The 24962-nt window shown below is 40.5% G+C and overlaps 1 protein-coding gene across 5 annotated transcripts in view; it reads left to right on the top strand.

Annotated features, from left to right (window-relative positions):
- The window catches only part of CEP164 (centrosomal protein 164), a 161404-nt gene that overhangs the window by 16764 nt on the left and 119678 nt on the right, over nucleotides 1–24962 (top strand). For all 5 annotated transcript variants that reach the window (XM_033917306.1, XM_033917309.1, XM_033917308.1 and 2 more), the window contains exons 5-9: nucleotides 3361–5700; nucleotides 13664–13822; nucleotides 14083–14226; nucleotides 18208–18285; nucleotides 23981–24052. In XM_033917306.1, the coding sequence (XP_033773197.1) occupies nucleotides 3361–5700; nucleotides 13664–13822; nucleotides 14083–14226; nucleotides 18208–18285; nucleotides 23981–24052 (2793 nt within the window). The remainder of the gene's footprint in view (nucleotides 1–3360; nucleotides 5701–13663; nucleotides 13823–14082; nucleotides 14227–18207; nucleotides 18286–23980; nucleotides 24053–24962) is intronic.

Below are 24962 nucleotides of genomic sequence, written 5' to 3'. Positions count from 1 at the left end.
GCCTCTTCTGTACTTCACTGGGTTCTCTAGCTCCACCTACAGTTCTTTCCTTCTGCACATGTTCCTGCAAGAGTGTTTGTTCTGCTCTCCCCATTTTATTATTTTTAATTCAATGTAATTTTGCCCCCTTTTTTTGGGTAATTTGGTGCTTGGAGCGATTTTAAAGCTCTGCCAGCTTGAGAATTCACAAACTTCAGTCTGTAGCTGACAGGCTGATCCCACTGGGTACTTGTAAGCAAGTCTGCATAGTTTTCTCTGGGCCCAGGGCCATCTCTGACATAGTTTCACCTACTTTTAAGCAGGGGTTGAGTGCAGGCTGTTGGGGGCCCATAGGAGGATTGGCAGTGTTTTCGTGCCCCTGCCTGTCCCGGTGCGCATCTGTTGGTATGGTCAGGCATAAGAGTCTGACTGGTAGCTCGAAGATCAGATGTTCTGTGATTGACAGACATTGCGTTTTTTTTTTTAAAGTCTTTCCCTTATGTTATACATTGTATTGTAGTGTAAGAGTGTGATGTTCCTTCTAGTTTTCTCTATGATGTTACACATCATTAGGTTCCAGATTTATTGTTTTTCACTGAGTAAATTTTCTCATCCAGCTACTGTGAGAAAGCTGAAAGTAGGCAACAGCATAGATCCTGTCAGGTCACAGTGAGTACACAGGCTGAAAGCCTGTGAGAGGAATCGGGGGAGGTTGGAAAAGTGGGGTTTTGAATGTTTAAATATATGCTGTGCTTTCTTAACAATTATAAATCAGAAGACAATAAAGTATTATTAAGCCTAAACTTACATGACAGAGAGCAGCAACTGAGGGAGAGGGGTGGGGTTGCAGAGAAGGAATCAAATTTCAGTCTTCTAGAAAAGTATGAGAGATAAAGAGATCATGATTGAGGGCAAGTTTTGCATATAAAGTGAAGTATAGGGTAGATATAAGATTAGAAATGTAACACTGCAGAAATGGTGTGGAATTTGTTGCTGGCAGATGTAGTTAAGGCAGTTAGCAAATCTGGGCTTAAAGTGTGAGACATGTTCCTGGAGGAAAAATTCATAAATTAGCAGCCATGTAGCATTGGGAAAAGCCCTCCTTATCTTTGGGTGTGAGGAGCAAAAAAGTGATCTACTCTTTAGGATACTATTTATTTATTTAATTTTCTATATCTTTCTCTCAGGGGAGCTCAGAACAGTTTACATTAAATTTATTCAGGTACTCAAGCATTTTTCCCAATCTGTCCCAGTAGACTCACAATCTTTCTAATACCAAATGTCACTCAAAATTGGAAAGATTATACTAAGTTAAATTATACATTTTGGTGGAATTCAGTTTGCCACATATATAAGATGGAAAAGATGATAGCATTACAACAAGGAAATGTTCATAATTTTTAAAAAATATGAGGACCATTGACTATTTACTCTAATGATCAGATATCTTAAGCACATGGTTAGTTTATATTTGGGTTGGGATGGGGAATATGTATCATATGGTCATGGGAATATTGATAAAGGGGGGGTATTTATTTTTATTTTATAAGAATATATGATTGTAATTACAAGTGATTTGTGAAAATTGTTTTATTATTTATAATTCACTTGGTGTAAGAATTAAAAATGAATAAAGATTTATAAAAAAATAAGAGGTACCAAGTGTCCTGCTCAGGGTCACAAGGGACAATGTGGCCTGAATCCACAATCACAGGGTGCTGAGGTTGTAGTTATAATCTCTGCACCACACTCTCAGACATCATATGGTATAAAATAGCAAAGCAGCAATTGGTTGCTAATAAAGTGTGGTTTGTTTGAAGACCTGGCATACTCTGCTTTTGTCTCTGGACCTGATAGAGATGGCAAACATAGTTAACAAAGTATGGTGATACATAAAATGACAAAACATGGTATGGTGAGACATAGCATGGTGAATGTAGAATGACAGAACATAGCATGGCAGGCATAGTATTACATTCATGACTGACAAGTGAAATATTAGCAGAATAAACAAATATGGAGGACCATTTACAAAAAAATAAAAAATGAACACTGATTCTAAATTTGCTGTAAAAATCTCAACTTTTCATTAAATTGAAATATGACATGGCAGAAATGGTAAGACAAGTGTGCATACCATGAAAGACATGTTTCAGTAAACATTGAGTGGCAAACATGGTATGAAAGATTGTAGCATGGTAGACATACTGTGGCAATCATAGTATGATAAGTTTGGTATATAGTCTAGTGTTACTAGGTACTTATGATCTGGTTTGGCCACTGTTGAAGATCAGAATGATGGGCTCGATTGACCTTTTCGTTTTGAGAGCCAGGATTTGGATTGATATCTCAGCTGAGAGGAGGAGAATAAGGAGAAGAGATACGAAAATGTGACAACAGTGACAAATTGCAGATGCTGTCAGGGGGAGTGTAGGTGGCTGGATGAAAAGAGAAAATCTTTTAAAGCACAAGAGCAGTGGACAGGGCAAAAGAAAGAATGGTTGAAGAATGTGGAGAACTGGTATGTGAACATGATGTTGGAAGTGGATTGCAACAGGGAATAAGACTGGATAGAATTAGCAATAGAAAGAGAGGATTGTGTATTGCTATGGTCTGTGGAAGCTCAGGTCTTCTGAGGTCACCAAAGCAGCTGGAAGAAGTAAGCAGAAGAGCTGTAAATTGCCCAGTAACAGTGTGTATCCACTATGAATCTTGTCCCTATCTTAACAAACATTGAAGATCAACAGGTAAAAAACAAGGCAGAGACGGGTCTTGAATTTTAACGTATATCCATTTTGGTCATATCTTCATTTACTGATTGTTAATATCAGAGTATGCTAAGCAACCTCAAACCACAAAGCAGAGGGTGAATCTCAGCTGCCTGTTTGCTGACATTATAAACTGACTGTCCTCTTTTGATTTCCAGTTTTACTCTGCAGCAGCAAATTATTTGAATCAAAGGAGGGGAAGTGATTTTAGCCAACAAACAGAGCAAACATGGTCAGACAAACATAATCTAAATGATGCATCTAGAATAAGTTCTGTTCATTAGATATGTATAAGGTTTCTTTTGTTGTTTTTATTTATTTATTTTTTACTAATCTTTATTTCATTTTATAGTTTTGACATAATTATTAGTCAAATCAAAGAAATAATACAATACCAGTTCCAACATTGAAATAACAAAATAGTCTAAAAGGGAAAAAAAAATTTACATAAAAGGAAACAAAATGAACTTCTTTTTCTCATCATAAAGGTAAAAAAAGAAAAAAAAATAATTCCATTCTATATATACTGGATTGTAAAATTAGACCTCAATTAAAGGGGGAGAAAGCTATGCATTTGCTGAATTTTCTTTTGTTGTTTTTATTATCTGTTTAGGAAATTCGGCCAGAGGAAGGGATTCTGCTTTCACCATTAAACTATGAAATAGCATCTTCCTCCATGATGGCTGGGGGTCTGAGTCCTGACCTAGAGCAGGATAGCCAAGTTTTCAAAAATGGTTTTCTTAAAAGAGGGACAAGGAAGACCACAGGAACAACATCAGAATCAAATGATTCTACTGAACTGAGAGTTCACATTCCCCCTGGAAGGCTGCAGCCACTTTATCCAGAAAAGTCTAAACAGAGTTACCAGATTCTGGGAGAGGTTGATAAAATTGTAGGACATACATCAACCTTTGGCAAAAAAGACCTTAGCAAGCAGCTTGTTTTGGACAGGTCCATTGTAACTGATGACAAGGCTTACTGTTTAGGGTCTGAGTTGGAACTGGAAGGTGAAGATAATGGTCTCTCTACAAAGCTTGCACTCAAAGAGTCTAAGAAGCATTGTTCATGGGGAGGGGGCCAGATGAAAGCTTTGCAGTCATCCCTGGATGCTATTGATGAAGAACTTCCTGAAAACAAGATGATGGACCAATGTCAGCAGGATGCTTGGGCATTCGGTGAAGAAGGGGAGGAGTGGCTGCTCAGACATAAGTCAGAGGGCTTCTGCAGTGAGGAGAAAAGCACAGCTGAGGGTGTCTGTGCTCCACTCGGAGCACGCTCCTCCTCAGAAAATATTTTTTACAGCAGAAAGTGTGAGATGGTCATCTTTGGTTCCAGTTTGCAGGAGGAACTAGGTCAGTCACAAAACAGTGATCTTATCCAGGAGGCTGAAGACTCTGAAATGCATAGTAAGCAAAGTGAGAGCAAAAAGATGGAAAAACCTGAAGCCCAGGCAGCTAGTTTTCAAGCCATGGACCTGTGCACAAGCAGTGAAAGCAGAAGTGACAAAAAGAGCTTGGAGCAGGCAGTGCAGAAGAAACCTATAGAACAAGATGGTAACATCATTGATGCAAAAGGCACAATGGTACATAGTGATTTAATCCCTCAGTTGCCTTCTGCTACTTTAAACCTTCCTGAAAGTAACAAATGTCAAGATGAACTTTATGATACTTGCACTGCAACAATATTACCCAAAGCAGAGCAAGCTCAGACAGTCTTGAGCTATGCCCCCTTCCATCATCCAGACCCTGCCTTTTCCTACCTTCATCAATTAGATTATAAGTCTATAGGTTTGGAGCAAGAATGTGAGAAGAGCAGCATGAGCAGTTTAGCTGATCATCATGCATCCCATGTTCTGGGAGAAGTTGATAATTTTTCATGGGATCCTCAGAGCTGGAATGACTCTGAGAAGGATACAGACAACTTATTTGCCATCAATGAACCCCTAAAAAATGGCACAATGAGAGAGTTTCTTCCTCCACAGCCACAGAACTCACTAGAAGAAAAATCTGATAGTGAGTGCTACTTAGAAGATAAGAAGTTTTACCAGCAAATACTTCAGATGGTTAGGATATCCAAAGATAGCAAATACAGTTCAGAAAAGCCCCAAGATAAAGGTCATCACTTGGATCTGATCCAGAACTCCAAGAATGATGGCATTGTTCCAGAGGAGGTCCAGGAACAGGATCACATTTTCCAACTGACTCAGCAGTCTAAAGACAACAGTGTTATTTCAGAGGAGGTCCGGAAACAGGGTCACATTTCCCCAGTGACTCAGCAGTCCAAAGACAGCAGCACTGTCCCAGAAGAGGTCCAGGCACAGGGTCATATTTTCCAAATAACTCAGCAGTCTAAAGAGAGCAGCACTGTCCCAGAAGAGGTCCAGGAACAGGGTCACATTTTCCAAATAACTCAGCAGTCCAAAGACGGCAGCACTGTCCCAGGAGAGGTCCAGGAACAGGGTCCCATTATCCAAATAACTCAGCAGTCCAAAGACAGCAGCACTGTCCCAGAAGAGGTTCAGGAACAGGGTCACATTATCCAAATAACTCGGCAGTCCAAAGACAGCAGCACTGTCCCAGAGGAGGTCCAGGAACATGATCATACACAACAGCTGAATTTTGAGATCAAAGACAGTAACATTATTTTAGAGGAATTTCAGAGTTCTTTTCAATTGATCCATCATGATACATACAGCACCACTGTTCCAACGAAGATCCAGGATCAGGGTCATCTCTTACAACTGACCTGTCAGGAACAATTGCTAAATGCTTATAGCAGTGTAGAGCCAGAAGACACAGTATTATATGTTGCTCCAAACTCACATTCTACAAATGCCAGGCACATAGAGAGTCATATTGCTAACAATAAGCGAGGAGCAGAACAGATGGAGAGTCACCGGCTAACTGAAGAGTGCAGCGAGAGGTGTCCTGTAGACAGCCAAGGCAGTTACAAGGTACGCAGCTTAGTCTAAAATTATAAAATTTATCTAATTGGCTGTTTTGAGACATAACTTACAGCTTCTGGCCATTATATGAGACGGGTCTGATCTTTAGTCAATTCCAACAGTGATACCCAACTGATCCCTCTTCAGGGTCCTCCCTTATAGGTGTTGAAACTAGGATGGCTGGGGTGGGGGTGGGGTACAGATCCTCAATGTACATAAATCAAAAACAATTTTCTGTCCCTCACCCTACCCTGACCTTCACCTTTTATTATAAAAGTTGGTCTGGTTTCCTTGTCCAAATTTTGTAATAACACTTCCCTGGCAATTTTCATCCTGTTTTTTTAATGTGAGGTAGCCAAACGTAGTTAAATGAGTAGCCTTTACAAAACTGAAAGACTTTAAGGATAAATGAACATTGTACATAATCAGAGTTAAGAAAATATTACAGCATTAGAAACTAGTCTTACTGTAAATGTTGAGCTTTCTTGATTGGGAAAAGGTGCTTTCTTTGGATTTCACAGCTGCTTTTCATCTGGTTGATCTTTCCCTCTTAGGAGCATGTTTCCACGAGTGTGGTCTAGAGCAGTGATTCTTAAACCTGTCAAGGGAGACCCTGAGCCAGTTGGGTGTTCAAGATACCCGTAATGAATATGCATGAAGCAGACTGGCATATAATAGAAGTGACAGAAATGCAAATCTGCCTCATGTGTATTCATTAGGGGTATCTTGAACACCCAACTTGGGGGTCCCCCAGGACATGTTTAGCAGCCACACTTCAGTGGTTTGTTCTTTTTTGTGTGAATGCTTTTTTTTCTGTGTATCAATTAATTGCTTATCACTGAGAGATCCACTAATGTGGGGTATCCCAGAGAGCTAGATTCACCAAGCCCGCAGATCATGTCCCGACCACTTAGCGACCCCTTTGCCACCTGACCTGATTCACTAACCTCGTGGCCAATCAACTTCCAATCTGCGCATGCAAATGAGGGGAAACGGCATGCAAAGTAGGAAAGACCTCGATTCACTAAACTTGTTCAGGAACACCGACTGGGCTGGCCGATCAAAAATAAAGCGACTGCTGGGGACCAGTGACTCACGTCCTTTCCTGCTCTCTGCCAACTTTTCCTGCTTTTGCCGCCCCGACTCTCCTGCTCTGCCGCCCTTCTCTGCAGTGCGAGCACATGATTTTAACCCGCAGTGCAGCCCTGCTTTAAACCCGCGGGTTAAAACTACGGGCTCGCGAGTAAAAAAAATAAAAGTCAAGTCAAAAAATAAAAAGCAAAGTTTTTGTTTATAGACAGCAAGCGCATGTGCAGACCATCTACAGACAAAGAAGATGGTCTGCGCATGCGTCAAGATCGCTCTCCAACAATTCGAGCAGTCGGTTGGGGGGGGGGGGGGGCGTGCCTCCAGTTGCCTCCATTTGCATGAGGACATGTTGTGAATCAGTCGGCCTGCCACGAATTGCCCACAGATCGGATACGATCAGGAAGGTTAGTGAAGCTAACCCTTGGCCCTTTAATCCTTTTTATTCAGTTTGTTCCTGAACCCTTTAGTTCTCCTGATTCAGTCTTTAGGAATCAGTACCCACTTCTTTACTGATCATATTCAACTGGTTGCTTATGTTAACCCTGCCAGTCCTCATCGTGCCCCTCTAAACTTCTGTCTTTGAGCAGTCTCCTTGTGGCTTGAGTCATTCTACCTGAAAACTAACCCTTCAAAATCAAGAGCAATGAGATTACCAACGCCTTTCCTTCAGGATATAATCTCCTGCTAGATTCATCCTTAAAAATATTAGGATGCCTTATCGATGCCCAGCTCACTTTTACTTATATTAATTATCCCAGGACAAGCAGGCAGTATATTCTCAACATATGGGTGATGTCGACCACGGAGCCCCGATGTGGACAGTTTCACAAGCAGACTTGCTTAAAGAACTTTAACATAGTAACATAGTAACATAGTAGATGACGGCAGATAAAGACCCGAATGGTCCATCCAGTCTGCCCAACCTGATTCAATTTAAAAATTTTTTTTTTTTTTTTTTTTCTTCTTAGCTATTTCTGGGCGAGAATCCAAAGCTTTACCCGGTACTGTGCTTGGGTTCCAACTGCCGAAATCTCTGTTAAGACTTACTCCAGCCCATCTACACCCTCCCAGCCATTGAAGCCCTCCCCTGCCCATCCTCCTCCAAACGGCCATACACAGACACAGACCGTACAAGTCTGCCCAGTAACTGGCCTAGTTCAATCTTTAATATTATTTTCTGATTCTAAATCTTCTGTGTTCATCCCACGCTTCTTTGAACTCAGTCACAGTTTTACTCTCCACCACCTCTCCCGGGAGCGCATTCCAGGCATCCACCACCCTCTCCGTAAAGTAGAATTTCCTAACATTGCCCCTGAATCTACCACCCCTCAACCTCAAATTATGTCCTCTGGTTTTACCATTTTCCTTTCTCTGGAAAAGATTTTGTTCTACGTTAATACCCTTTAAGTATTTGAACGTCTGAATCATATCTCCCCTGTCTCTCCTTTCCTCTAGGGTATACATATTCAGGGCTTCCAGTCTCTCCTCATATGTCTTCTGGTGCAAGCCTCCTATCATTTTCGTCGCCCTCCTCTGGACCGCCTCAAGTCTTCTTACGTCTTTCGCCAGATACGGTCTCCAAAACTGAACACAATACTCCAAGTGGGGCCTCACCAATGACCTGTACAGGGGCATCAACACCTTCTTTCTTCTACTGACTACGCCTCTCTTTATACAGCCCAGAATCCTTCTGGCAGCAGCCACTGCCTTGTCACACTGTTTTTTCGCCTTTAGATCTTCGGACACTATCACCCCAAGGTCCCTCTCCCCGTCCGTGCATATCAGCTTCTCTCCTCCCAGCATATACGGTTCCTTCCTATTATTAATCCCCAAATGCATTACTCTGCATTTCTTTGCATTGAATTTTAGTTGCCAGGCATTAGACCATTCCTCTAACTTTTGCAGATCCTTTTTCATATTTTCCACTCCCTCTTCGGTGTCTACTCTGTTACAAAACTTTAAGTTCGTGACTGCTGCACTGCGCAGATGCGAGTGCCTTCCCTCCTCAGTTCTAAGTTTTCCACGGAGCTGAGAAGCCTCGTTTTAATAATCTGCGCGAGATTTAGTTCGTAAAACTGTGCCTTCTCATCGCTGCGGCTCTTGTTTGTTTATTATTTTTTCACACTCACTGAGGTGCGCATGTACAACAACAAAAAAAGAGTTTTAAACTTTTTTTTAGCCGCGGTCGTTTTCCATTCCATGTCCCGGCCGGTTACAGGGTTCAAGAAGTGTAGTTGGTGTCAACACGCGATCTCTATCACTGACCCACATAAGTGGTGTGTTCAGTGTTTAGGACCGGATCATCGTCCGGAGTTATGCGCTTGCTGCACTACACTTCAAAATCGAGCCCTTAAACGCCATTGAGTACAGATTGAAAAAAATTTTCAGGGTCATGTATCTTCCTCCAAAACCCTCGACTCCGACTGTGCTGAAGTCTTCCACGGGACTTAAAGCCTCGGCCTCACTAAAGCCTCCCTCGATGGGGAAGTCTTCATCCTCGGGGAAATCGTCCCCAGAAGGGCCACTCTCCTCAGTGTCTCCTTCAGGTAAGCTATTGAAGCCAGACCTTCAGGAGTCACAGCCCACTCCAACGGAAGCCTCAGCGGTAACCGTTGCTTTGAGACTTCCCAGGAAGCGTGTCTCCAAATTGAGGAAGCACTCGTCTTTGAGGTCGTCTTCCTTGAAGTCTATAGCCACACCAATTGTACCAGCTCCAGTGGTCTTGGTGCCAGCTTTGCAGAATATGTTGGAAACTATTATGCATCAGAGTTTGGTAACATGCTTGCCAAATTGACTCCTGCCTCAACTCTGCTTTCTGCAGTCCTGCCTGAGCGCTCAGCAGTATTACAAGGAGTCAAGGTCTTGAGAGTGCCTCTCGTCCAACCTGAACACTCTTTATCCCAGGACAAGCAGGCAGCATATTCTTTACGCATGGGTGACGTCACCGACGGAGCACCCGGTACGGACCTTTTTAACTAGAAAGTTCTAGTTGGCCGCACCCCGCGTGCGCGAGTGCCTTCCCGCCCGACGGAGGAGTGCATGGTCCCCAGTTTCTTCGTTTCCGCAGAGCGAAGAAGACGCGTGTTTTTTTCAACGGCCGTTGAAACTACTTTTGCCTTCCCGCTTGCGAAATTTTCCTGTTATTTTACTTTTCTTACCTTCGGGTTCCTTTTTATTCTCCTTTGCAAAAAAAAAAAAAATTTACTTTCTTTTTTCTCCTTTTTCGAACCAGCCCCGGCGGGGCCTGTTGCCACTATACAGGCCTCCGGGTTTGATTTTGCGGAGGCCGTATTTCCATTCATGCCCCCACAGCCAGGTTTTAAGAAGTGCCAGCGGTGTGCACGCCCGATCTCCCTCACTGACCCACACAATTGGTGCTTGCAGTGTTTGGGTCCTGAGCATCGGGCGGACTCCTGCACCCACTGTGCCACTCTTAAAAAACGAACACTTAAGAATCGCCAGATCCAGCAGAACATCCTATTCGGCACCGGGTCTGCGATGGAATCCACTGCGTCGACGGCGGTACCGCCAAAATCGACACCCACCACTTCGACGACGCCCGATCCGACATCGGCGCCACTGGCGCCAGGTAAGCCGGCTAAGAAGCCTTCCTCTTCCCTCGAGCGCCCGCCAGCCACAGTGGCGGCACCGGCCTTACCGGCTTCACGCCGGCCCCGGAAACGCTCCGCCCCGATCTCGGTGAGTGCCGGGGCGTGGAGCGGCACCTATGGAACCGAAACAGAAGAAAGCGGTTCCGGTGCCACCCCTGGATGACCGCATCGCGGCCATCCTCCAAACGCAATTACAGGAACAGCTGCAGCATCAACTCCAGCACCTGTTACCCACTATCCTGGCACCGCTCCTTTCGGTACCAGACCGGCCCGAGCCCCGCACCGAACAACCGGTATCCACCCCATCGGTGCCACTTAATACGTCCATGCCGATTCTCTCGGCTGAACAACTCCGTGCCCATCCTGTAGTTCACTCACATACCACTACAGATCCGCCTCGGGACATGGCAACAAAGCACACTGATTGGCAGTTTTCATTTTTAAACTTGGTTGTGGTGCGAGGGACTTTTTTATGCCTATGATAATAATGAAAACAGCTGCTGTGTTAGTATGAGGCTTTTATTTCTCCCTCTCACGGTTTAGTAACTGGGTTTGAAATGTAATGCCTTTCAGTGACCACAATTGAACAACTTGCTATTGTGCTTTGAGTTTTGAACCTATTGTTATTCTTTGATAAATATGTATATTACCATTACCATGGCATTTGCTGAGCCTTCTAATTTCTACTTTTCCATTCCCTTCCCTCCATGACTTATTAGAGTACTTGATAATACAAATGTGGCTCTTCTTAGGGGTCTAGGTAATGCCACAATGGGTTGCTGAAAAGTTCTCAGTCCAACTAAGAAGAGAATGATGTGGATATGGTTCAACAATGGCACTTAACAATGGCACTTAATGAAATAAGATAACACTCGATTTAGAAAGTTGGTTGGTTGGATTGAGAACATTTCAGCACCCCCTCATATTCATAGATCCCTCGCAACGGTTTCCCAGTTGCCTATAACAGAGTTTTCATATAAGTTGCAGCACTCTATTTAATGCCATAAAAAATGGAAGTAGGGGGGAGCAGTGAAGGCATTCCTGGAAGATATGGTGTTGGAGGGTCTGAGGCATCATGCACACTGTTCATTGGAATCTGTGCTGTTAATATAAATAAATAAATAAAAATTATATATATATATATATATAAATATAATATAATATATATATAATATAATATAATCTATAATATAATAATCTATAAAATATAATATGATATAATAATATATAATAGTATAATATAATATATATTATATATATATATATATATATTATATTATATTATTATATATAATATTATATTATATATTATTATATCATATATATATATATATTTTTTTATATTAACAGCACAGATTCCAAAGAATATATATATATATAATATAATAATATATAATAAAATATATAATATAATAATATATAATATAATATATATTATATATATATATATTTTTTTTGTTTGTTTTTGTTTTTGTTGTAATGCTGCCATTTGTTTGAATCCTGGTTTGTGTGCCATTGTGGGTCCATTGGAATAAAAGGGGGTTGGTGTGAAAAAAAAATGAGGAGAGCTTAGAGGATGTTTTTTTCAGGCAAAGTGAGTAGAAAGAAACTGGAGCACAAATGAGTGGTCCCTTTGATATTAATATAGCTATTGTGTCCATGGGTACCGTTGGATGACATCACCTCTGTGTGGCTGACTCATCCTATTTCTTCACCCAGAGAGTGGTGGAAAGCTGGAACGCTCTTCCAGAGCACCCTCCAAGGATTCAAGCAAAGTTAGACAAGTTTCTGCTGAACAAGAACGTGCGCTGGTAGGGCTAGTCTCAGTTAGGGTGCTGGTCTTAGACCAGAGGGCCGCCGCATGAGCGGATTGCTGGGCATGATGGACCACTGGTCTGACTCAGCAGTGGCATTTCTTATGTTCTTACGGGGAATAGTCATTGTCATCTCTTCTAGCCATCTAGTACAGGAGGTGCTTTTCATGTGTGCCCTATTCCTGCAGTATGTCTTGATTCTTGCTGAAGTATATGTGACTTCAATTTTGTATTTATCAGCCAGATTATGTTGGCATGAATGAATTGTACTGTCATTTTACTCTGCACCCAATGCCTGGTACAACACATTAATTGTTTAATGTTGGGTTTCAACATCTGCAGAGCTATTGCTCTAGGTTACATGAATGGTCTTCTGATATGAGATTATTAATTTTGCACACCCCTGTGAATGAGTCTGTTTGATGGGCTCATTTTCTATCTTGGGTCTGTTGGGGGTTCTGCTGTTGTATTTTTAGATCCTGCCTGAAGGATGGTGGCCAGAGACTGTCTCTCAGAGCAATAACATACTGTTTGGTTTGAAGTAAATATTAGAAGATGTCTAAACTAAAACCTTCAAAGTATAGGCTATAGCATGAGTCCAAACATAAACCATCTTATATTTCCTTACATTACCTAACTCTCGCCATTTCAACTGCCGCCTTAGATAGACAGTGTGGGCAGAATTGGGTTTGTTTAGGTGAATTTCAATTACTTCTATAAGTTGCACTAACTAACTACCTAAATAAATAAATAAGTAAATATAAATATATATTTTTGAAAATATTTCTATATATATTTAAAAAAAAAGTTGTACAAAAGGGACAAAAAGGTCACAATGGTATATTTATATCTATATTTATAGTTATAATCAATAAATGAAATATTTAAAATGATTAAATATGAAGTGTATGTAAAGTATAGTAAGGTTTTATAGCCTTAGGTGGTCCCATGGAGTCTTTTTTAATGGCGAGTGTTAGGTAATGTAAGGAAATATAAGATATTCATTATAAATAGTTGACTATATAAGTACTTGTTATGCTTTATTGATAGTGCCGATAAAGCTCATTTTTAATGAGAGCGAAACGGAGATTTTCCGTTGTCCAGTTCTCAACAGGCCGGGTTAAGAATCAACACCCGAGCTAAGTATTTGAATAACTTTAAATACAATAGCATAACAAATTAGATTTATAGATGAAATAAATTAAGTTTAACTATATAACAAGAGCTTAAAGGACTGATGATAGCTCACATGATAGCTATATGCTAAGATTTGTTCAATTTGCATATAACTGTGAGCACTTGAGATCCGAATAATCTCTTAATTCAACTGTTGGCTGATATATGGTTTATGTTTGGACTCATGCTATAGCCTATACTTTGAGGATTTCAGTGTGTTCCACAAGTTTTTTAAGTGATTTTTAATAAACTAAAATCTTAACAAGTTCCTATAAATGACAGTCCCCAGGCTCTTCTCTAGCACCTGTACATGTTCCCCTTGGAGCTCTTGTACCTCTTCGTGGCCTTGTGGATTCATCAGGCAGCACTTTGCGGGGATCCTTCAGTAGCAGTCTGGAGAGCTCAGGAGGCTTTGACAATGTGCTTGGTGTCTTGACTGGGGTGAGTCTGTTTAAAAAACTAAGCCCATAATTTGTGCTATATGAAAAAAAAATTGTCTTGTTACTAAGATACAGGAAAGAATCTGACTGCACCAGAACTAGTATCTAAACTTGATAAGGGTCAGAGGAGTTACTTCAGGATATTCATAACTATGTCCTCTCATGATGAATTTGCTGTTTGTCAAAGTAGACTTGTGTCATTCTTTTTCCCCTCTTTTTCTGTGTTCTCATTTTGGGTTCATTTGTTTGTTTCCAAGCTAGCCTTCTGCACTAGTCACCAAGTCTGCCAGCTACATGAGAAGCACTCTGGGATCCAGGCAGGAGGAGAGGGTTTCCCTCACTCTCCCAGGACTGGAGGAAGAAGAAGAGGAAGAGGAGGAGGAGGAGGAAGGCAGTGATGCACAGGTATGTCGCATCTCCTTTAATTTCATAATACTTATGTCTTATTTTTTTCCATCGACTGGCAGAGTATAATCAGTAATGCACAGGTGAATGGTGAGCTAAATGGAACAGCTTTCCTAGAGCTCAGAAAGAGGTTTCATGATTTCCCAGACTACAGCAAGTTCTGCATCAATCCTTCCCTAGTCATCACTAAAGAGAGAGAGAGCAACTGAAGCAAGTTCAACCTCATAGCCAGAGCAGTCTTCTTTTTTTTTTCCTATTGTCTCTGATCACCTCTGTTCACGTAAAAAATATTTATCTTGCCCTTCCTGTGGGAAGTTGGGTTCATTTCTTTCTTTAAAAATGACTGAAGACTGACAAATTCCTGAATGCTTAGCTTCATTAAATTTGGTTACTATCTCAGGTTTCTTTTATTTTACTTGACTTGATCTCAACTATCTCATATTCAAACTCATCTACTTTGCAATAGCAGAGGCATAGCTACCACTGAGTGAGCCTGACAGTAAGCTAAGGGCCACCCAGTGATAGGAACTGTCTGTTGTCCAGCATTTCTGTCCTTTTTCTGGGTCTGGTGTCTGTCTCTAGCTTCCTTGCCCTCCATGGACCTCCAAACTTGTGCCAGCAGCAGCAGCAGCAGTGACGTAAACCAGTAGCCTTCAGCAACCCTGCCAGGGCCTTTCTTGTTCTGCGTTCTATCCAAAGGAAGTTATATTAGAGGAAGTTGAACCTGACACAGGAAAGGCGATGGAAAGGTGACCAGAGGCTACTGGTTTACCTTGCTGCCACTGCTGATGCAAATTTGGAAGTCTGTGAGGAGCACATGGTAGTGACCATATATGTTGTTCCATTAGCCAGAATGCACATATAGCTGCTCCAATGGCATCTGAAACTGCATTGGAATCAGCATCTACAGTCTCTTTAGGAGAATATCCATCTTGCGTGTGCCATACATCTCTATCTCCAGTGGTGGCTTCAATGATCATATCTTGTTGTGGGGTATCCTTTCAATCTCAGCTACCTCATTAATACCTGACCAAAGATGCATCCACAATGGGGGAGTCGCCCCTACAGTAAAGAACCTAAGATGCCTGGGATTCCCACAGACATCAACCAACTGGATCTCAGAACCATTCTCAATAGTCTTTAGACATTTTCACCATGGATCTATTCCAAAGCTCTTCTCGTCACAACAAACAAAATCATTGTTCTAAATAAATGAGGTGGTTCTGGTTCCCTTTGCCTCTGCAGGGAAGCTCTAAAGATTTGGACTCTAGAGGCCAAATTGAATATTGTTCTTCAGGCTGCATATCTTCCCAGGACAACAGAACAAGATAGTGGATTTTATCAGTCACAAGTTGAACCCTCACAATTGGGTCCTCAACAACAGAAATACAATCAAAAAGCTCTACTGTTTATAGGGTCAGCCCACGATTGATCTTTTTGCTTACCAAGACAACATGCAGTGCCCTCTTTTCTATTCCTCCAAATCCTTGCAGACTTGCTCCAGACACTTTTGCTTTTCATTGAAACCAAGTCCTTCTATATGTGTTTTTTTTTTCTACCTTTTCCCTGATCTCCAAAACATTTGCACTGATGGAGCACAACTTATTCTCACTGCTTTTCACTGGCCACAACAAATCTGATTCCAAAGGAGTCTTAGACTGCATTAACCTATATTATACATTTTCAGGCCTCCCTCCTCCTTATCATGTTGCCAAATCTTGGGGTGGCTCCTTATTCAAGTCTTCTGCAAGTATGCAAGGTTTAAGAGAGAGATGTCGTATCACATTCAGAAGTGGAGGGGAAGAAGAGAACGGTTTGAACTAGGTGGGTAAAGGAGGAAGTGAGCAATTCTGGATCCAGGGGTGGTAGGGGAAGATGTTGAGGGAAATGCTGGGCCAGGGGTGGAGTGAGGAGGGGAGAGTTTGAGAGAGGGGTGTGTGCTGCATTCAGGAGGGTAGGGGAGAGTGAGCAATGTTGGACCCTGAGGGTGGTTGGGAGACAGGGAAAGATACTGGAAAATTGAAGCAGAGAGAGAGATGTTGGATGGGGGATAGCAGAGAAAAGAGAGGGAGTGGCCTAGTGGTTAGAACTACAGTCTCAGCACCCTGAGGTTATGAGTTCAAGTCCAGCGCTGTTCCTTGTGACCTTGTACAAGTCACTTAATCCTTCATTGCTCCAGGTATGCTAGGTAGATTGTGAGCCTTTCAGGACAGATAGGGATAATGCTTGAATTCCTGAATGTAAAACTGCATAGACAACTTCCATTGAGAGGCAGTAAATAAATAATTAATTAATAAACTTTGGAAACATGGAGAAGTTGGATTTGTGAGGGGGGTGGAGGGGAAGGAAGCTAGATGTTAGACCTCAGTTAGTGGATGCCCATGTGGAAGGGAGGGTGGGGGCAAATAACAAAAGTTGTCTCAGGATGTTGCAATCTCTTGTGCCGGCCCTGACTATGAGTAGGTGCTTGAGCTGGCTGTTGTAAAACAAAGGCCTCCTTTGAGACCTGAGTAAGGGAAGAGCAGAAACTGATACTTCATCAGAATCTTGTGATAACATGGCTGACTCTTCACCATTTTTTGTACTACAAAAGACCTTTTTCTCCTGTAGCAAACTTTTGTCTTAGCAGAATCATGCTTAGACATTTTTTTTAAACTTACAGATGGCAAAGAAAAGCGTGCTGGCAGTTCTTAAGATTCACACTAACCTGAATTGCCATGCCTGTACCCACATCAGGAAAATCTTCATATTCCCTGAGATATCCTCCATGACAGAAAGTAAAAAAAACAAACCACCCTCCCCCCCAAAAAAAAAAACCCCCAGCTTAAAAGGTTACTGCAATTTTTAATGCCTTCCAGACACAGCCACTTAACTATCATTGCAGGAGCAAGACTGCATCAAAGCACCCCAACATGGAAAAATTGCTGTGCTCCTGCCACTGTCTCAGCATCCCTTCTTCCTGAAATCAAAGAAAAGTAAACTCCAGCACACTTGCTGAAAAAAATGGCATTACTGCACCTTCAGAAAATAAAAAAAAAGAAGCTCCCAAAACAACAGCCAAGGGACTGGCAAAAATAGAAATCTCCTACTGGTAATGCTGCATTACTTCCTTACTCTCTCAGGAATGGGGGAGGGGTAAGAAGCCAGAGCTACCTCCTGGTTCAATTATCTGTAGCCTAACTCTATTCTTCAAAAATACTGTAAAATATTATTCAGTCTAAATTTCTAGGGTCTAAAAGTCCCTCCTTGAGGGTGCAATACAGTCGGGTTTTCAGGATTTCCCCAATGAATATGCATAAGATCTATGTGCATGCACTACTTTCAATGCATATTCATTGGGGAAATCCTGAAAATCTGACTGGATTGCGGCCCTCAAGGAGGGACTTAGAGTCCTAAATAAAGCTGAACACACTGAAGAGAGACGAGGAGGAGGAACAGAAAGGGGGAAGATCCTGGACTCCTCCAGCAATTGATATCCTTTCAGAAATTTTATCTGCCTAGCTCAGCTGTGTGACTAGTTCTCCAACTGGGTCCTGGAGCAACTACACAGGACATCCATTACCATCTTTTGGAGACGGAGAATACTGGCTGCCTGAAACTGTAGAGACTGGTTAATATAATAAAATAATATTCTGTGGGTAATTTGAATGGGCAACTGTATGTTTCAAGGTCCAAGATACCTGAACTGGATTGGAGCATTCATATGTTTGTTAAACTGTGAGGTAGATAGATCATACAAGGGTTAAAAAAAACCTGTTTTCTTTTAATGACCTGTTGGCTTGTAGCGGAAAATTTCATTAAATTGGAAAAAAAAAAACTTCAAATACAGTTTCAAGCTCCATTTCTTTAGCACAATTAACCTTATCCCCAGTTTGTTGTACCTCAAGCTTACACTTGTGTGACCTAAAATATGAAAATACTTCTGATGATGTAGATTAACATCTAATGCACACCTCCTTTTTTCCCTTCCCCCCAATATAGAGTCCTAAAGGTTCTGCCAGACTGCTCAGAAACCTTCACTTAGATATTGGGTCCCTAGGAGGTGGCTTTGAGTATGAGGTAAGGTTCATATTGTATTTTATTCTTCCCCTAATTAGGGTCCCTCAGTGTATTCAGTCAGATGTATATAAACATATCCCTTGCAGGAGAATGTTTAAATATGAAGCAGCCCCTTAAACTGTGGTGTACATATAACTACAGGCCCTTTTGTTTTAAGGGAAATCTCTGTGAGCACCAGTGAAGATGTAAATATTTCAGAAATAAGCCTAGGAATAATGCCTACAGGGCTGCCTTCAGCCAGTGAGCTCAGGGCATGTTGCCAGAGTGGTTCTCACCCTCACCATTACTACCACATATAAGGCAGGATCTAGAAATGTTTCTCCTCCTTTTTTTAAATTGTCTGTAGCTTAGCAGAGCTGAATCAATTAAAATAATTCAGCTCATTAAATGATTAAAGAATTGAGTTTGTCAGCAAATACTGCTGAAGGCTGATGTTATTCCTGCTTTATTACTAATGTTTATAGGCTGTCTACTGAAAAGTAGCATTCAATTGGTATTCCATAAGATGGCAGTAGAGAGACATTAATATTGTACTATAGTCTTTTTAGTCCATTTCATCTTTCTGCATATATTTTTCTCTCACTCTTTCTTGGTTTCTCTTTCTCTATTTATTCTGTTCTGCCTGTATTCTCTTGTATGTGTACCTAAACTAATCTTTTGGCTTAATTCAAAACAAGAAAAAGGGATCCAGGGTAAGGGAGGGGAACTCGAAGAGAGCAAGGCCAAATGTTTGGGATAGCTGAGGTGCTATGCTATAATATGGCTGCTAATGGTCATTGAAAACATTATGTTGACAGTTATGTGAGAATTCTAATGGTCTATGGTTACGAATTAAGGAAAAAATAAAGGGAACTGATTTATCAAAGAGGGTAATACCATACTGAGTTAAAAGTTAATAGAAAGGCTAGATAAAACTGAGTTAGAGAATGGGAACAGAGATGCAGCTTCTAGCTGTCATTGCTGACATTGGTTGGTCCAGTCTTTTGAAAGCCTGCACCAGGGTAGTTCTATAAAGAAGTTGCAAACATTTGTGTGCTATTTAGGCACATACTTCATTAAAATATTGGTATTTAGACATGAGCAATCTGACTGGCATACATCCTTCTGCCTAACTACATACTTCTGAATTCTATATATGGCGCTATGAGTTTTGTGCATGCAACTTAATTGAATAATGAACCAATTAGTAATGATAATTGGCTTCTTAAAAGGCAATTAGTGTTAATTGAATTTAATTTAAATTTTACACTTGGTGCCAGAAAGGGGCATGGAAATGGGAGTATCATGGGTGGATTGAGGATGTTCCTCACATTTATGCACATAATTGTAGAATAAGCAGCATCTATACCTAATTTTAGGTGTGAGGATTTGCATCATGTTTCTGTTAGTGCAAATGACTGCACCTGAAGTTAGGTGTGACTCCCGGGCATGAGTGCTATTGTATAAACCACACCTAACTAAGTGCAGTTTTAGAATAGCACTTAAGCGAGGAAACTTTTTGTTGTTTACCTGCAATTACATCACTTTCTTTTCCAGAGATAAATAAAAAAAAAAGTTTTGACATCAATATGTGAACATTTCTTAAGAAAGAACTGAATATTTCATAGGGTGTCCTAATTTTTCACATGACTGTAGGTGCACTGTTGTAGAATTGCTCTCCATGTGTCAACGTCTGAAGCATGTCATAAATGATGGTCTTAAAGTTATTGCTTCTTGCAACATCTGCAAAATACATTCTAAGTCCATCTGCTAGAAATGAGCCATCAGCTGTTTCCTTTTTAAATGCTGCATATGTCTGTACATTTTGTGCCAAGCAAGCCAAGATGTGCCTATAAAGATCTGGGGAGTGGGGGTGGCACCTGGTACCTAGAAACTGTAAAACTAGAATAAAGAAGATGCCTAGATACAGAAGCCATATTGATAGTCTGTTGTTGAACAGTGATCAGCTTGCCTCAGATGGAGAATATAATTATATGGGTATTGGACAGCATATTCTGACTGCTTTGAGTTGTACCAGTCATGGGACCTTGACTTTGGAATGCTTTGCCCTCACACCTTTAATGTGAATCCACGTTAGACAAATTCAAATCTGTTTTAAACTTTTCTTTTTAATGATGCATACAATTTATTTCCCTCTTCTGGTTTTAAGAAAGGTCTGGAGAAGTTGCTGGAGGAAAAGTCCATAGTCTGCTATTGAGACAGATATAGGGGAAGCCACTGCTTGGCCTGGATCAGTAGCATGGAATGTTACTACTATTTGTCAGGAACTTGTGACCTGGATTGGGCACCTTGAAGATGGGATACTGGGCTGGTCTAACGGGCTGTTCTTACGTTATTTGCTGTGCTGACAGTTATGACATTTATTACCTTCCCTTCCCCCTACCAGCTTTCCTATAAATTATTGTAGTTCTTAATCCCTTCCTTTTTTCCCCCTTACCCCATTATTATATTTTTTTCTCTGTCCCCATTAATAGTATTGTTGTAAACCACCCAGATGTTCCCATGATGGGCAGTATATCCATTCTAAATAAACCTTGAAACTTGTGAGGTATAATTATATGGGTATTGGACAGTATATTCTGACAGTTTTGAGTTCTATACTATTAGAAGCAACTGTTTGTGCAGCTTGATACGTGGACAATGTGTGTAAGACCTTGCTGAAACATTACATATGATCAGTGCTAGAGTTGCATTAAACATCTTTACTGTGAGCTGCATTTTTTTCACCAATTGCATTTAAATATATTTGATACTATATATTTAGACTATAAAGTGATTTTGTTTCTATCTCCATTCTTAATGCATGATCAAGATTAAATTCAAAATGGAGGGGGCTTAATGTACACAAAATAAAAATAAAACTTTCCAGGATAAGAAACTGGTTTTTGTATCCGACCTCTCTCCTGCCACCGCCAAACATAAAAAAAATTTCCTAGGGCTGAGACCTCAACTCAAGGCCCTGGGTGCCCAAAATGAGGGTAACCTACAGAAACAACACAAGAATATCTATTGTGATAGCTCCCTCCTTTCTCCACAAAGTAGTATCTTTCCATCTTGGACATCTTGTTCTTCACTCTTTCTGAAGGAATGACTATGGGGAAAAATTCAAAGTTCTACAATGTTAGAAGAGCTGTCTTGAGATACTTGGTACTCACAAATGAATTCCATAAGTCAGACAGAATGTTTGATTGGTTTTCTTTAAGGGTACAAGAAAGGTGAACTAGCTTCTAAAGCTATGTTAGTGTGCTGATTAAAATAAACAATTGTCTATCTGTCTTTTGGTGAAGAGGCAACCTCCTTAAATTTTGAGGTGTGGTGACCTTGTGGGCAGAAAAGAAAGTGGTGTCTCCATTAGACATACAGTTATGGTCTTCCATTCATCCCTTTGTAAAAACTGTTGTTTAGATGTAGCAGCTAGAGCAGAAGTGGTATTTATTACCAAAGTACTTTAGGCAGGGAATGGGATTTCTAGGTCCCATTCATTTTGAGGATTGCTTTGTTGCATCCCACAGGTTCTGGCCTGGTCTGGCTTGGATGCTGAGAAAGGACAAATTAGGTCTCATCTTCTAATTTGTGTTCCTTTAATCTTTTTGCAGTCAATTATATTACTGTTTATTTACAGATTTTTGCTGTTAATTCCAAGAAACAAGTTTCTATTCAGGTTTTGTGTTGCTAACAGGTTATATTAATTGTTATTCTTTTTTCAATTGGCTGAAACAATGATTTGAGTAACTCTCTAGACAAGGAATTACATACACTTCACCGCTTGATCGTTTGAAAAACTGAAGAGCTCAAGCTGCTTGATACCCTTATAGGATAGAGCTCACAGCTTTTGTTCCCTGTCTCCATCTGCTGGTTGACAGACATAACCCATAGGTTTTGGACTGGCATGGTTGGAATAAAGGAAAGAAAAATAGGTAGGCCAGATGTCTCCATTACAGCTACAGCAATGACTGAGATGCACAAGTAGTAACTGCTTCTGAAGCCTGGTAAAAGTATGCTGTTAGTAAGTAGATATGCCTGCCATGCACAGACCACCTGAGAGTGGAAACTGAGCTTGGTGACTGAATTCAGTGCTTCCCTCATGGGAAGGAGCACGAGGTTGCTGTGCAATTGGGCCAGCTTTGAGTAGATTTTATTTTCAGGACAAAGAGTTAAATTAATTCTTTTCTACATGCACTTGGTTTCTAATTATGTTTGTTTATCAGTACTTATAGACTGCCCTTCGCAGTAACAGCAGAACGGTTTATAAATTTAAAAGCAAAAGAAAGGAACTTCAATATCAATGGAAAGAAAACACTCCAATATCAATGGAAAGATAAAATAAATATAACCTCCTAAATAAAAAATAAAGTCTAAAAAAGCTGCAATTTGGAATCCCTCCCTAAGCTCTAATTCAAAAGGGTCGAATTACAGTAGATAATAAAAATCTACTAAGAATATGCTAAACTGAAAAGAGAGGTTTTCAAAAGGTTTCTAAATTTAGTATAAGAAAGTTCGGTACATAATTCGATAGGAAGAGAATTCCATAAATATGGTGCAGAAGCAAAAAAGGCAGAATTTTGTGTTGAAGTCAAGTCTTGCCAGGAGAACTGAGGGTAGAGACAACTGCTGAGTGTTGGAAGAACGTAAATTTCTAATTGGTCTGTATGTTTCCAAAAACTTTGAAAAGTAATCAGGTGTACCTAGATGTAAAACTTGGAAAGTTAAAGTTAATGTTTTGTGCATTAAACTAAATTTTATGGGTTGCCAGTGATGCTCCTTCAAAAGTGGAGTCGCATGATCATATCTATGGACATTGTTTAAAACCCTGATGGCAGTATTTTGTACTGTTTGTAGTTTTTTAAGAGCAACTTTCTGGCGATCAGTATAAATTATATTACAGTAGTCCAATTTGGAAATTACTAAAGTGTGAATTACTCTGCACAAGAATTTATTAGAAGAAATAGATGTTGAAAAGGACATTAAACCATTTAAGAATTGTCCCAGTTAATCCTAACGATTCTAAACGGGATAATAACAAAGAATGACTAACAAGGTCAAAGGCTGCAGTGAAATCAAGAGAAATCTGCCTTATCTAAGATAAAGGGGGGAGGGATTATGATTGATAAAAATTGATAATGTTACATTTTACAGGATGGGTGGGAGGGATGTGGCTTTTATAATTATTTATTTAGAGTAAAATAAATAAGTATGTCAAGTAATTAATTAATATATTTTTGAATAATTATTATACACTTATTGGAGTTTCTGAAAATGGAAATTTATTAAAGAATTTGGGTGGGAGGGGTGGGACTTTTATATTTAGTTATTTAAAGTAATACAAATAAGATTGTCAAGTGATTAATTAATGTATTTTATGAATATTTATTGTTTACTTGTTGAAATTTTTTGAAAATGAATAAAGATTTACAAACATAAAAGAGAAATCTGCTTTGATCAATCGTAGTATAACAATCATTTAGTAAGGAGGCTAGTATTGTCTCTGTGGAATGAAATTTTCTGAAGCCTGACTGAAGCTATTGTTAGTACATTCCTCTTATATGTGTTCCTTGGCTAAATGAGAACTTCATCTTCTTTCCTGGGCTTGGCTTCTGCTTTTTTTGCTTTGGCCAGCCCTATATGAGAGGTAATTACAGCTTTGCAGAAAGTCTTTGTGATTTGAAGTTTAACATACTTTTTCCCTTTTGCTTAGGAGTCGGAGCCCAGTGAGCAAGTGAAAGAATTGCAGGTATCTGATCGATCAGAGGAACACATCCCTAACAGAGTGAGTTATTAACTTATAATTTCAGCTATTTGTCAAGCCTGAATACAAGGTAATCCTACCCTTGTATATGAAATTATCACTAGTATGTGGGATAAGATAGTAACAGTTTACTTGAATTACTATCAACTACAAAATGAAAATTTTACAAATCTTTACATTCTGGTGTAGAGGTATGAAATTGAAGCATAGCCATGTGTGACAGAGTGTATGAAACCCTGCCACTTCCCCTGATTGACAAGGCTGCTCAGACTCAGAATAAATCACAGGAAAACCCGGCACTCCCCCTCCTGGCTAACTTGTCTCACAACCATAGCAGCAGTGAGAAAGAGTTTTCCTCAGGAAGGGGGGGGGGGATGGGAGAAAAGTAGGAAACCAGGAAGTGACCCAGGAGGAGAGATCTGCTAGAGGGAACCTAGGAGCTGGAGAAGTGGGTTGAAGGGGCCTGGCACTGACAGAGTGGTAGGAGGTAAGACTCTACTGTTTTTTAAATACTCTGCTTGGCTAAGTGCCTGTTAAGACCTGGGACCTAATGCTGCATAACTGTTCCTTGTACATGGAATAAAGACTGTTTGGGACATGGCACGCCCTATGGCAGGGGTGTCAAAGTCCCTCCTCGAGGGCCGCAATCCAGTCGGGTTTTCAGGATTTCCCCAATGAATATGCATGAGATCTATTGGCATACAATGAAAGCAGTGCATGTTAATAGATCTCATGCATATTCATTGGAGAAATCCTGAAAACCCAACTGGATTGTGGCCTTCGAGGAGGGATTTTGACACCTCTGTCCTATGGAGAACAGGACTTGTGATTGAGAAAGACGGGGGGAAAGCCTAAGTGTTTCCTTTAAAGAATACAGACTTATAGGAGCCTGTGAAGAAACAAGCTCTGCACTACTGATGAATAAAAGGTT

This window comes from Geotrypetes seraphini, chromosome 13 (genome assembly GCF_902459505.1).
Source record: "Geotrypetes seraphini chromosome 13, aGeoSer1.1, whole genome shotgun sequence".
Classification (NCBI taxonomy): domain Eukaryota; kingdom Metazoa; phylum Chordata; class Amphibia; order Gymnophiona; family Dermophiidae; genus Geotrypetes; species Geotrypetes seraphini.
Note: the sequence above shows the minus strand (reverse complement) of the source record. Positions and strands in the feature narration are given on the sequence as shown.